At 54.4% G+C, this 11,092-nt stretch overlaps 1 protein-coding gene across 9 annotated transcripts; it reads right to left on the bottom strand.

Moving 5' to 3' along the window:
* Nucleotides 1–5,960: 5,960 nt before the first annotated feature.
* Nucleotides 5,961–10,826, bottom strand: LOC120311951 (GTPase IMAP family member 4-like). 9 transcript variants are annotated; one of them, XM_039352073.1, is made up of 4 exons: nt 10,731–10,812; nt 8,958–9,053; nt 8,092–8,156; nt 5,961–7,944 (listed from the first exon to the last, which is right to left on the bottom strand). In XM_039352073.1, exons 3-4 carry the CDS (start codon nt 8,108–8,110, stop codon nt 7,286–7,288), a joined length of 678 nt encoding a protein of 225 aa, XP_039208007.1. In that variant the 5' UTR covers nt 8,111–8,156; nt 8,958–9,053; nt 10,731–10,812; the 3' UTR covers nt 5,961–7,285. The 9 variants fall into 9 exon arrangements, with proteins under 9 accessions (XP_039208007.1, XP_039208008.1, XP_039208005.1 ...); XM_039352074.1 differs by having other exon boundaries at nt 10,716–10,782; XM_039352071.1 differs by having other exon boundaries at nt 8,958–9,191; nt 10,731–10,770.
* Between the last annotated feature and the right edge of the window lie 266 nt (nt 10,827–11,092).

Genomic DNA, 11,092 nt, shown 5'->3' with positions numbered 1-11,092 from the left:
GGGGAAGCGGGGGGGGGCGGCTGGGCCCGGGCCCTCCCAGTTCCCCCCCCCTAAGCGGAGGGGAAATGAACCGCTCCCTTCCTCCTATTTTCTCCCCCCCACACACACACACACAGAGGGAGGGGGCTCTCGCCGAATGCCAGCTGGAAGGGGCCGTGGAGATCTTCTACTCCAACCCCCTGCTCGGGCAGGCGAGCCTGACCGAATCGTAGAGCTGGAAGGGACCTGGGAGGTCATCTAGCCCAACCCCCTGCTCAGGCAGGAGAGCCTTCCAGAATAATAGAATGACAGAGCTGGAAGGGACCTCGGAGGTCTTCTAGTCCAACCTCCTGCTGGAGCAGGAGAGCCTGACGCAATCGTGGAATGACAGAGCTGGATGGGACTTTGGAGGTCTTCTAGTCCAACCCCCTGCTCAGGCAGGAGAGCCTGACGGCATCATAGGATGACAGAGTTGGAAGGGACCTCGGAGGTCATCTAGTCCAACCCCCTGCTCAGGCAGGAGAGCCTGACGGCATCATAGGATGACAGAGCTGGAAGGGACCTCGGAGGTCATCTAGTCCAACCCCCTGCTCAGGCAGGAGAGCCTGACGGCATCATAGAATGACAGAGTTGGAAGGGACCTCGGAGGTCATCTAGTCCAACCCCCTGCTCAGGCAGGAGAACCTGATGGCATCATAGAATGACAGAGTTGGAAGGGACCTCGGAGGTCATCTAGTCCAACCCCCTGCTCAGGCAGGAGAGCCTGACGGCATCATAGGATGACAGAGTTGGAAGGGACCTCGGAGGTCATCTAGTCCAACCCCCTGCTCAGGCAGGAGAGCCTGACGGCATCATAGGATGACAGAGCTGGAAGGGACCTCGGAGGTCATCTAGTCCAACCCCTTGCTCAAGCAGGATACCCTTCCAGAATAATAGAATGACAGAGCTGGAAGGGACCTCGAAGGTCATCTAGTCCAACCTCCTGCTGGAGCAGGAGAACCTGACGGCATGATAGAATGTCGAGTTGGAAGGGACCTCAGAGGTCATCTAGTCCTGCTCAGGCAGGAGAGCCTGACGGAATCATAGGATGACAGAGCGGGAAGGGAACTCTGAGGTCATCTAGTCCAACCCCCTGCTCAAGCAGGATACCCTTCCAGAATAATAGAATGACAGAGCTGGAAGGGACCTCGGAGGTCATCTAGTCCAACCCCCTGCTCAGGCAGGAGAGCCTGACGGCATCATAGAATGACAGAGTTGGAAGGGACCTCGGAGGTCATCTAGTCCAACCCCCTGCTCAGGCAGGAGAACCTGATGGCATCATAGAATGACAGAGTTGGAAGGGACCTCGGAGGTCATCTAGTCCAACCCCCTGCTCAGGCAGGAGAGCCTGATGGCATCATAGAATGACAGAGTTGGAAGGGACCTCAGAGGTCATCTAGTCCAACCCCTTGCTCAAGCAGGATACCCTTCCAGAATAATAGAATGACAGAGCTGGAAGGGACCTCGAAGGTCATCTAGTCCAACCTCCTGCTGGAGCAGGAGAACCTGACGGCATGATAGAATGTCGAGTTGGAAGGGACCTCAGAGGTCATCTAGTCCTGCTCAGGCAGGAGAGCCTGACGGAATCATAGGATGACAGAGCGGGAAGGGAACTCTGAGGTCATCTAGTCCAACCCCCTGCTCAAGCAGGATACCCTTCCAGAATAATAGAATGACAGAGCTGGAAGGGACCTCGGAGGTCATCTAGTCCAACCTCCTGCTAGAGCAGGAGAGCCTGACGGAATCATAGGATGACAGAGCTGGAAGGGACCTCTGAGGTCATCTAGTCCAAACCCCTGCTCAGGCAGGAGAGCCTGACGGAATCATAGAGCTGGAAGGGATCTCGGAGGTCATCTAGTCCAACCCCCTGCTCAGGCAGGAGAGCCTGACGGCATCATAGAATGACAGAGTTGGAAGGGACCTCGGAGGTCATCTAGTCCAACCCCCTGCTCAGGCAGGAGAACCTGATGGCATCATAGAATGACAGAGTTGGAAGGGACCTCGGAGGTCATCTAGTCCAACCCCCTGCTCAGGCAGGAGAGCCTGATGGCATCATAGAATGACAGAGTTGGAAGGGACCTCAGAGGTCATCTAGTCCAACCCCTTGCTCAAGCAGGATACCCTTCCAGAATAATAGAATGACAGAGCTGGAAGGGACCTCGAAGGTCATCTAGTCCAACCTCCTGCTGGAGCAGGAGAACCTGACGGCATGATAGAATGTCGAGTTGGAAGGGACCTCAGAGGTCATCTAGTCCTGCTCAGGCAGGAGAGCCTGACGGAATCATAGGATGACAGAGCGGGAAGGGAACTCTGAGGTCATCTAGTCCAACCCCCTGCTCAAGCAGGATACCCTTCCAGAATAATAGAATGACAGAGCTGGAAGGGACCTCGGAGGTCATCTAGTCCAACCTCCTGCTAGAGCAGGAGAGCCTGACGGAATCATAGGATGACAGAGCTGGAAGGGAACTCTGAGGTCATCTAGTCCAAACCCCTGCTCAGGCAGGAGAGCCTGACGGAATCATAGAGCTGGAAGGGACCTCGGAGGTCATCTAGTCCAGCCCCCTGCTCAGGCAGGAGACCCTATACCAGTTCACACCAATGGTTTTCCCATCTCTCCTTTACAACGTCTGTTGACATCCTCAGAGTAAGGGCTGAAGATAATTGTATTGATTTTTAAAAATGTTTATACCTGGGAGTCAAGTATAGATAGATAGATAGATAGATAGATAGATAGATAGATAGATAGATAGATAGATAGATAGATAATCTTCGCTGAGTCTTTTTTCTTTTCGATCACGTGATTTCCACGCAGCGCCGGCGCCGAGAGACTTTCACTTTCGTCCGCTATCCAGATGCGGCTTCTTTCCCGGGATGGGGAGGGGCAGAGAGGCGGGGAAGGGTCGCAGAGAGGAGGGGAGAGACTGGGGAGAGGTGGGGGGGCTCTGGGAAGATCAAGTCGAGCCTTTCAAGAAAAGAGCCGTTTGTCCGGAGTCCCCTAGGATCTCCTGCTTGAGCAAGGGGTTGGGCTAGATGACCTCGGAGGCCCCTTCCCACTCGGTGACTCCACTCTTCTCTTAGGGGTCTCCTGCTTCAGCAGACTAGATGACCTCCGAGGTCCCTTCCAACTCCCTGATTCTGTGATTGTAGGAGGGTCTGCCGCTGGAGCAGGGGGTTGGACTAGATGACCTCGGAGGTCCCTTCCAACTCGGTGATTCCACTCTTCTCTTAGGGGTCTCCTGCTTCAGCAGGCGCTTAGACTAGATGACCCTCCGAGGTCCCTTCCAACTCCCTGATTCTGTGATTGTAGGAGGGTCTGCCGCTGGAGCAGGGGGTTGGACTAGATGACCTCAGAGGTCCCTTCCAACTCCCTGATTCTGTGATTGTAGGAGGGTTTGCCGCTGGAGCAGGGGGTTGGACTAGATGACCTCGGAGGTCCCTTCCAACTCCCTGATGCTGTGATTGTAGGAGGGTCTGCCGCTGGAGCAGGGGGTTGGACTAGATGACCCCCGAGGTCCCTTCCAACTCTGTGATTCTGGAAGGCTCTCCTGATTGAGCAGGGGGTTGGACCGGATGATCTCCGAGGACCCCTCCCACTCTGTCAATCTCTGCAAGGGGAGATCCCAACAGCGGAGGAAAGCGAAAGTCTCTCGGCGGCGGCGGCGCTGCTTGGAAATCACGTGATTGAAAGGAAAACAGGCCCAGAACGAGCCCCTCCCCTGCCCCCCCCCCCAGCCATCCCCAGGAAACGGGCTATTTTCTTTTCCGCGTTGATTCAACGCCCAAGGGCCGCTTCGGGCTGGGTCGGCCCCCCCCCCCGTGCAAAAGCCAGGCTCGCTTCCTCTGCCCTCGGAACAGAGCAGGAAGGGGTCTTGGAGGTCATCTAGCCCAACCCCCTGCTCCAGTAGGAGACCCTGACAGCGTCCCAGAGTTGGAAGGGAGCTTGGAGGTCATCTGGTCCAGCCCCTTGCTCCAACAGGAGACCCAATGCCATTTCAGACATGTATGATGGAGAGAGAGAGAGAGAGAGATGTAGATAGATAGATAGATAGATAGATAGATAGATAGATAGATAGATAGATAGATAGATAGATAGATAGATATAGCAATAAATAGAGATATAATCTAGATAGATAGATAGATAGATAGATAGATAGATAGATAGATAGATAGATAGATAGATAGATAGATAGATAGATAGATAGATAGATGGAGAGAGATGGAGAGAGAGGGAGAGAGAGAGAGAGATGTAGAGGAATGTAGATAAATAGACAGAGAGATAGAGAGATATAGAGAGATAGATAGATAGATAGATAGATAGATAGATAGATAGATAGATATAGCGATAGAGAGATAGATATAGATATAGAGATGTAGATAGATAGATAGATAGATAGATAGATAGATAGATAGATAGATAGATAGATAGATAGATAGATAGAGATGGATAGATAGATATAGCGATAGATATAATGTAGATAGATAGATAGATAGATAGATAGATAGATAGATAGATAGATAGAGATGGATAGATAGATATAGCGATAGATATAATGTAGATAGATAGATAGATAGATAGATAGATAGATAGATAGAGATGGATAGATAGAGATAGAGAGATAGATATAGATATAGAGATGTAGATAGATAGATAGATAGATAGATAGAGAGAGAGAGAGAGAGAGAATATATGTAGATAGATAGATTACAGAGACAGATATAGATATAGATATAAGATAATAGATAGATATATAGATATATAGATACATAAATATATAGATACATACAGTAGATACATACACACACACACACACATAATTGTTTTATAATCACAAGTGCTTAATATTTTATCAGCAACATATTGTCAGGGTTCCAACACCCAACTTGCTAATACATATTAAGCTCCTTTACCTTGTTTTTTTCTAGCTAGCGATAAATGCTCTAAAATCAACTGAGTCTTCTTTCTCTTTCATTTTCAGTCGGCTTATCCATTTCTGCACAATTTTTAACATTTTTTTTAATGCTATCTCTTCCTCCGTCCATAAAAATCTTCCTTTTTCCGACGTTGAGCGAATTCAATTCTTGCTGCGGTTAACATATGTAGAAATTCAATGAATGCAGTCTTTCTCCTACAATTTATGCCTCACAAAAAATAATGCTGGCTTAAATTCTGTGTGTTTTTTTTCCTTCATTTTCTCTAACCACGTATGTCTTCTTAGCCAGAATCTTTTCGCTTTGGAAGAGGTCCACCAAAGATGGTTTTTTCTTTACCTACCCCTCGAGTAGATTCTCCTCGTTCCATCTCCCCCCATGGCAGCTGTCTAAGGAAAACATGAATTCACCCCGGGAAAACAGGAAGGGATGAGAAAGAAGCTGAAGGCTGCCCTGCCTTGATGCTCTTTGGTGCCAGCGGGAGCAAAGGGGAGACACTTTCAGGATTCTGCTGCTGTCATTTCGACCAATAAAGGCTCACTTGCCATGCAGGAGGGACCCCCCCCCACACTTCCAAGGTGGAAAACTTTTGGGGGAGCACCCTGCATTCTTACCCACCCCTCGAGTAGATTCCCCTCGTTCCATCTCCCCCCATGGCAGCTGTCTAAGGAAAACGTGAATTTACCCCGGGAAAACAGGAAGGGGTGAGAAAGAAGCTCAAGGCTGCCCTGCCTTGATGCTCTTTGGTGCCAGCGGGAGTGAAGGGGAGACACTTTCAGGATTCTGCTGCTGTCATTTAGACCAATAAAGGCTTGCTTGCCGTGCAGGAGGGACCCCCCCTCCCTCTCCCATCAGTGGAGCACCCTGCATTCTGACCCACCCCTGGAGTATATTCCCCTCGTTCCCTGCCCCCCTCCCCCTCTGCGAGTGGGTTGCTGCATGGATCCGGCTAAGCTAGAGGTGACCGACCAGGCTGTTCTCCCCCAAATCCCTCCTTCAAAACACACGGCTTCTTTCCAAAGCGAGGAGGAGATTTAATAAAAAGGTTTTCATAAGAAGAACTGATAGGATTTCCCTCGTGAGTCCAGATTCACCATTGGAAGGCGGTGTGGAAAAGTACAGAGACGGCCTTTCAGGAAACGGGCGGCACCTGTATAAGGAAAATGTGAATTCACCCCGGGAAAACAGGAACAGGTGAGCAAGAACCCCAAGGCTGCCCGGCCTTGAGGTGCTTTGGTGCCAGCGGGAGCGACGGGGAGACGCTTTCAAGATTCTGCTACTATAATCGGTACCGACAAAGTCTACTATTTCTTGTGTCGGTGGTTTGTCAGCCCGGTCTGCCTCGAAAGATTGACAGATGGGGAAGCCCCAAAGAAAACATGGAGGAAAACAGGGATTCGCCCCAGGAAAACAGGAACGGGGGAGAAAGAACCTCAAGGCTGTCCTGCCTTGATGCTCTTTGGTGCCAGCGGGAGCAAACGGGAGACATTTTCAAGATTCTGCTACTATAATCAGTACCGACAAAATCTACTATTTCTTGTGTCGGTGGTTTCTCGGCCTGGTCTGCCTCGAAGGATTGACAGATGGGGAAGCCCCAAAGAAAACATGGAGGAAAACAGGGATTCGCCCCAGGAAAACAGGAATGGGGGAGAAAGAACCTCAAGGCTGTCCTTCCTTGATGCTCTTTGGTGCCAGTGGGAGCAAACAGGAGATATTTTCAAGATTCTGCTACTATAATCAGTACCGACAAAGTCTACTATTTCTTGTGTCGGTGGTTTGTCGGCCTGGTCTGCCTCGAAGGATTGACAGATGGGGAAGCCCCAAAGAAAACATGGAGGAAAACAGGGATTCGCCCCAGGAAAACAGGAACGGGTGAGAAAGAACCTCAAGGCTGTCCTGCCTTGATGCGCTTTGGTGCCAGCGAGAGTGAAGGGGAGATGCTGCTGTCATTTATCCCAATAAAATCCAGCTCTAATATTTCTTGTGTTGGTGGTTTCCTGGCCTGGTCTCCCTCGAAGGATTGAGAGACGGGAAGCACGAAAGAGAGTGTCTTTCCAAAGGGTCCAAGCTGGTAGGGAATGAGGCTGTGGAGCCGGCAGACACGGGTGTGGGGGCAGGTTATTGAAGAAAGTCCGTCATCCTGGGGGGAGAAATCGGCTTCTCGGGAGGAGGAAGTGGCTCGGGGTGATTCCGCCACGACTCGGGTTCGTCGGAGGTCTCCCGGCGAGAGCTGGATTCGAACGGAACAAAAGGGAGGAAACGCAGGGCTGTGGCCTGTGGGAGAGCTGCCCCCCGAGAGCAAAGGATCGAGTAGGAAGACTTTGGGGTGTTTTTTTTTTTAGAGAAGAGAGCACCAGAAGAAATTCTTCTTTGTCTTATACTCCTCTTCGTCCTTCTTCATCATGTCTTCCGTGTAATACGGCGCTTCGCGGTTCATGAACACCAGCTGATCAATCATGCTCATCAGCTGATCCATCTGGGTCTCTCGTTCTTTCCCTTCGGCCTTGTTGTTGAAAGCCAGGATCCGGGACCCGCATTCGGAGACTTGATCCCGAAGAGAGGAATCATCCTCCGAGAGGAATTGCTCCGGAGTTTTCCCTTCCAGGTCCTCTTTCCGGGAGAACAAGAGGATCATGTAATGCTTGGCGTTGAGTTTGAAGATCTCCTTGATCAGCTTAGCCACGTCCTTCTCCTCCTGGGAGAAGCGGCACGGACGAATCACCTGCACGATGACGTGCGGGCCTGGGGCGCACATCTTCACGCACTTCTTCACTTCCTTCGCCGTTTTGTGCGCCGGAACCTCAGTGTCGAAAAAGCCCGGCGTGTCGACCACCACAATCTTACCGCCGGTCCACGACGCCTCATTCTTTTCGCAACACTTCGTGACGGACTTCGGCGACGCCACCGCACGGAAGTCTTTTCTTCCCAGGATGGTGTTTCCCGTCGCGCTTTTCCCGTTCCCGGTTTTACCCACCAGGACGATCCTCCGTTCGGGCCCTGCAACGCAACGGGGAGAGGGGGCACAAAAGGCGACCCGGATCAGCCATGTACGCATGTCATCACAGCCTGTCCCTCCACCCAGGAGAGCAAGTCGCAACTCACTCCCGCCCCCACCCCCTCACCCTCAGGGACCCAAAATGTTACTTTCGGTGATTCCAGCCATTTCCAGAAGATTCCAGAAGATTCCCACAGGACAAATCACGATCTTTCTGGAGGAAAAAAGCGAAACAGACTCAGCCAAAGGAGAGACTTGCCCGGTTCGGAGATGGACAGGGCCCACCCTCCCTTCAGAAGACATAGGCAGAGATTGGAGAGAGAGGGATTAAAAGTGATCCCTCCACGCCCTCCCCACAGACTTGAGGCTTGCCTGGTTCGGAGATGGACAGGCCCCCCACTCCCTTCAGAAGACACAGGCAGTGATTGGAGAGAGAGGGAATAAAAGCGATCCCTCCATGCCCTCCCCACAGACTTGAGGCTTGCCGGGCTCAGAGATGGACAGCCCCCCCTCCCTCCAGAAGACACAGGCAGAGATTGGAGAGAGAGGGATTAAAAGCGATCCCTCCACGCCCTCCCCACAGACTTGAGGCTTGCCCGGCTCAGAGATGGACAGGGCCCCCACTCCCTCCAGAAGACACAGGCAGCGATTGGAGAGAGAGGGATTAAAAGCGATCCCTCCACGCCCTCCCCACAGACTTGAGGCTTGTCCGGCTCGGAGATGGACAGGGACACCCCCCTCCAGAAGACACAGGCAGCGATTGGAGAGAGAGGGATTAAAAGCGATCCCTCCAGCCCCTCCCCACAGACTTGAGGCGGAGTCATCCCGATCCCTCCTTTCCCCTCCCCCGCGCTTTGGGGCTTCGGGAAAGGTGGGAATTGATCCCCAAACGCCAGCCTTCAGCCGCATCCCGCTTCAGTGCCAGCCTGCCTCCACCAATCAATCAGAAAAAAAGCCGGAAGGGACCTTTGGAGGTCATCTAGTCCAACCCCCTGCCGAAGCGGGAGACCCTTACGGAGTCACAGAAGAGCAGAGTTCGAAAGGATTCTCCAAAGCACCGGAGGGCGGGAGAAGAAAGCCCGGTGGGAAATTGACCAAGGAGAGAAGCAACCTGGAATGAAGGAGAGAGTTCCTGACGGGGAGGACGATTCAGCGGCGGAACTGCTTGCCACCAGAAATCGTGGGCGCTCCATCACTGGACGTTTTTTGAAGAAGAGACAAGACAGTCACTTGTCTGAGACGGTAGCAGCTGAGCCGGAGAGGTGGTGGGAGGAGGGAGGGAGAGAGGGAGAGTGTCAGCAAGGGTAGGGGGTCTTCTGTTTGAGCTGGGGGCTGGACTAGATGGCCTCCGAGGTCCCTTCCCCACTCGGTGAATCTGGTGGGGGCTCCTGTTCGAGCAGGGGGCTGGACTAGATGGCCTCCGAGGTCCCTTCCCCACTCTGTGGGTTCTGGCGGGGGCTCCTGCTCGAGCAGGGGGCTGGACTAGATGCCCTCCGAGGTCCCTTCCCCACTCTGTGAATCTGGCAGGGGGGCTCCTGCTCGAGCAGGGGGCTGGACTAGATGGCCTCCGAGGTCCCTTCCCCACTCTGTGAATCTGGCGGGGGGGGCTCCTGCTTGAGCAGGGGGCTGGACTAGATGGCCTCTGAGGCCCCTTCCCCACTCTGTGAATCTGGCGGGGGCTCCTGCTTGAGCAGGGGGCTGGACTAGATGCCCTCCGAGGCCCCTTCCCCACTCTGTGAATCTGGCGGGGGGGGCTCCTGCTCGAGCAGAGGGCTGGACTAGATGGCCTCCGAGGTCCCTTCCCCACTCTGTGAATCTGGCGGGGGGGGCTCCTGCTCAAGCAGGGGGCTGGACTAGATGCCCTCCGAGGTCCCTTCCCCACTCTGTGAATCTGGCAGGGGGGCTCCTGCTCGAGCAGGGGGCTGGACTAGATGGCCTCCGAGGTCCCTTCCCCACTCTGTGAATCTGGCGGGGGGGGCTCCTGGCGGGGGCTCCTGCTTGAGCAGGGGGCTGGACTAGATGCCCTCCGAGGCCCCTTCCCCACTCTGTGAATCTGGCGGGGGGGGCTCCTGCTCGAGCAGAGGGCTGGACTAGATGGCCTCCGAGGTCCCTTCCCCACTCTGTGAATCTGGCGGGGGGGGCTCCTGCTCAAGCAGGGGGCTGGACTAGATGCCCTCCGAGGTCCCTTCCCCACTCTGTGAATCTGGCAGGGGGGCTCCTGCTCGAGCAGGGGGCTGGACTAGATGGCCTCCGAGGTCCCTTCCCCACTCTGTGAATCTGGCGGGGGGGGCTCCTGCTTGAGCAGGGGGCTGGACTAGATGGCCTCTGAGGCCCCTTCCCCACTCTGTGAATCTGGCGGGGGCTCCTGCTTGAGCAGGGGGCTGGACTAGATGCCCTCCGAGGCCCCTTCCCCACTCTGTGAATCTGGCGGGGGGGGCTCCTGCTCGAGCAGAGGGCTGGACTAGATGGCCTCCGAGGTCCCTTCCCCACTCTGTGAAGCAGGGGCTGGACTAGATGGCCTCTGAGGCCCCTTCCCCACTCTGTGAATCTGGCGGGGGCTCCTGCTTGAGCAGGGGGCTGGACTAGATGCCCTCCGAGGCCCCTTCCCCACTCTGTGAATCTGGCGGGGGGGGGGCTCCTGCTCGAGCAGAGGGCTGGACTAGATGGCCTCCGAGGCCCCTTCCCACGCGGTGCTTCTAAGTGCCAAGCTCGTCTGTCGAAGGCCCCCCCCTCCCTCCCTCCCTCCTCCCCCCCACTTTCTACCCGGCTCGACCTGTCGGACAGCAACCTGAGCGAGTCTCCAGCTGGGCGGGGAGGGGGTCGCGTCTGCCTCTCAGCTGCTTCCCCCGACGGGCTGCGGGCTGCTTTCGCTTCTGCCGGGGGGGGGGAGGAATCGCCCTTCGCTAGGCAGAGGTGGGCGGGGCAGGAAGGGGAGGGGGCGGGGCCTCTTCCACCCACCTCCCCGCCCCTCCGACTGGCTGCGAGAGTGAATTTCTTCTTGCTGAAACGGGTTGTGTGTGTGTGTGTGTGTGTGTGTGTGTGTGTTGTGAGCCGGGGGGGGGGTCTTCCTAGCCCTTCCCGGAGGCCACTGACAGAACCAGGTCTTGGGTCTTCCGTTAGGAAAGAGCCGGAAGGGGCCTTGGAGGTCAT

Source organism: Crotalus tigris, unplaced genomic scaffold, assembly GCF_016545835.1.
Source record: "Crotalus tigris isolate CLP2741 ecotype Arizona unplaced genomic scaffold, ASM1654583v1 scf7180000018403.257466, whole genome shotgun sequence".
NCBI classification, from domain to species: Eukaryota; Metazoa; Chordata; class Lepidosauria; order Squamata; family Viperidae; genus Crotalus; species Crotalus tigris.
Note: the sequence above shows the minus strand (reverse complement) of the source record. Positions and strands in the feature narration are given on the sequence as shown.

What these genes read in the sequence shown, in the direction of transcription:
- LOC120311951 (XM_039352069.1), bottom strand. Translation starts at nt 8,245, where the DNA reads ATGTCTTCTGAAGGGAGGGTGGGCCCTGTCCATCTCCGAACCGGGCAA. An exon ending in AATGGCTGGAATCACCGAAA is followed by an intron (nt 7,945 to 8,091) that starts GTAACATTTTGG and finishes GTTGCGTTGCAG; the next exon opens with GGCCCGAACGGAGGATCGTC.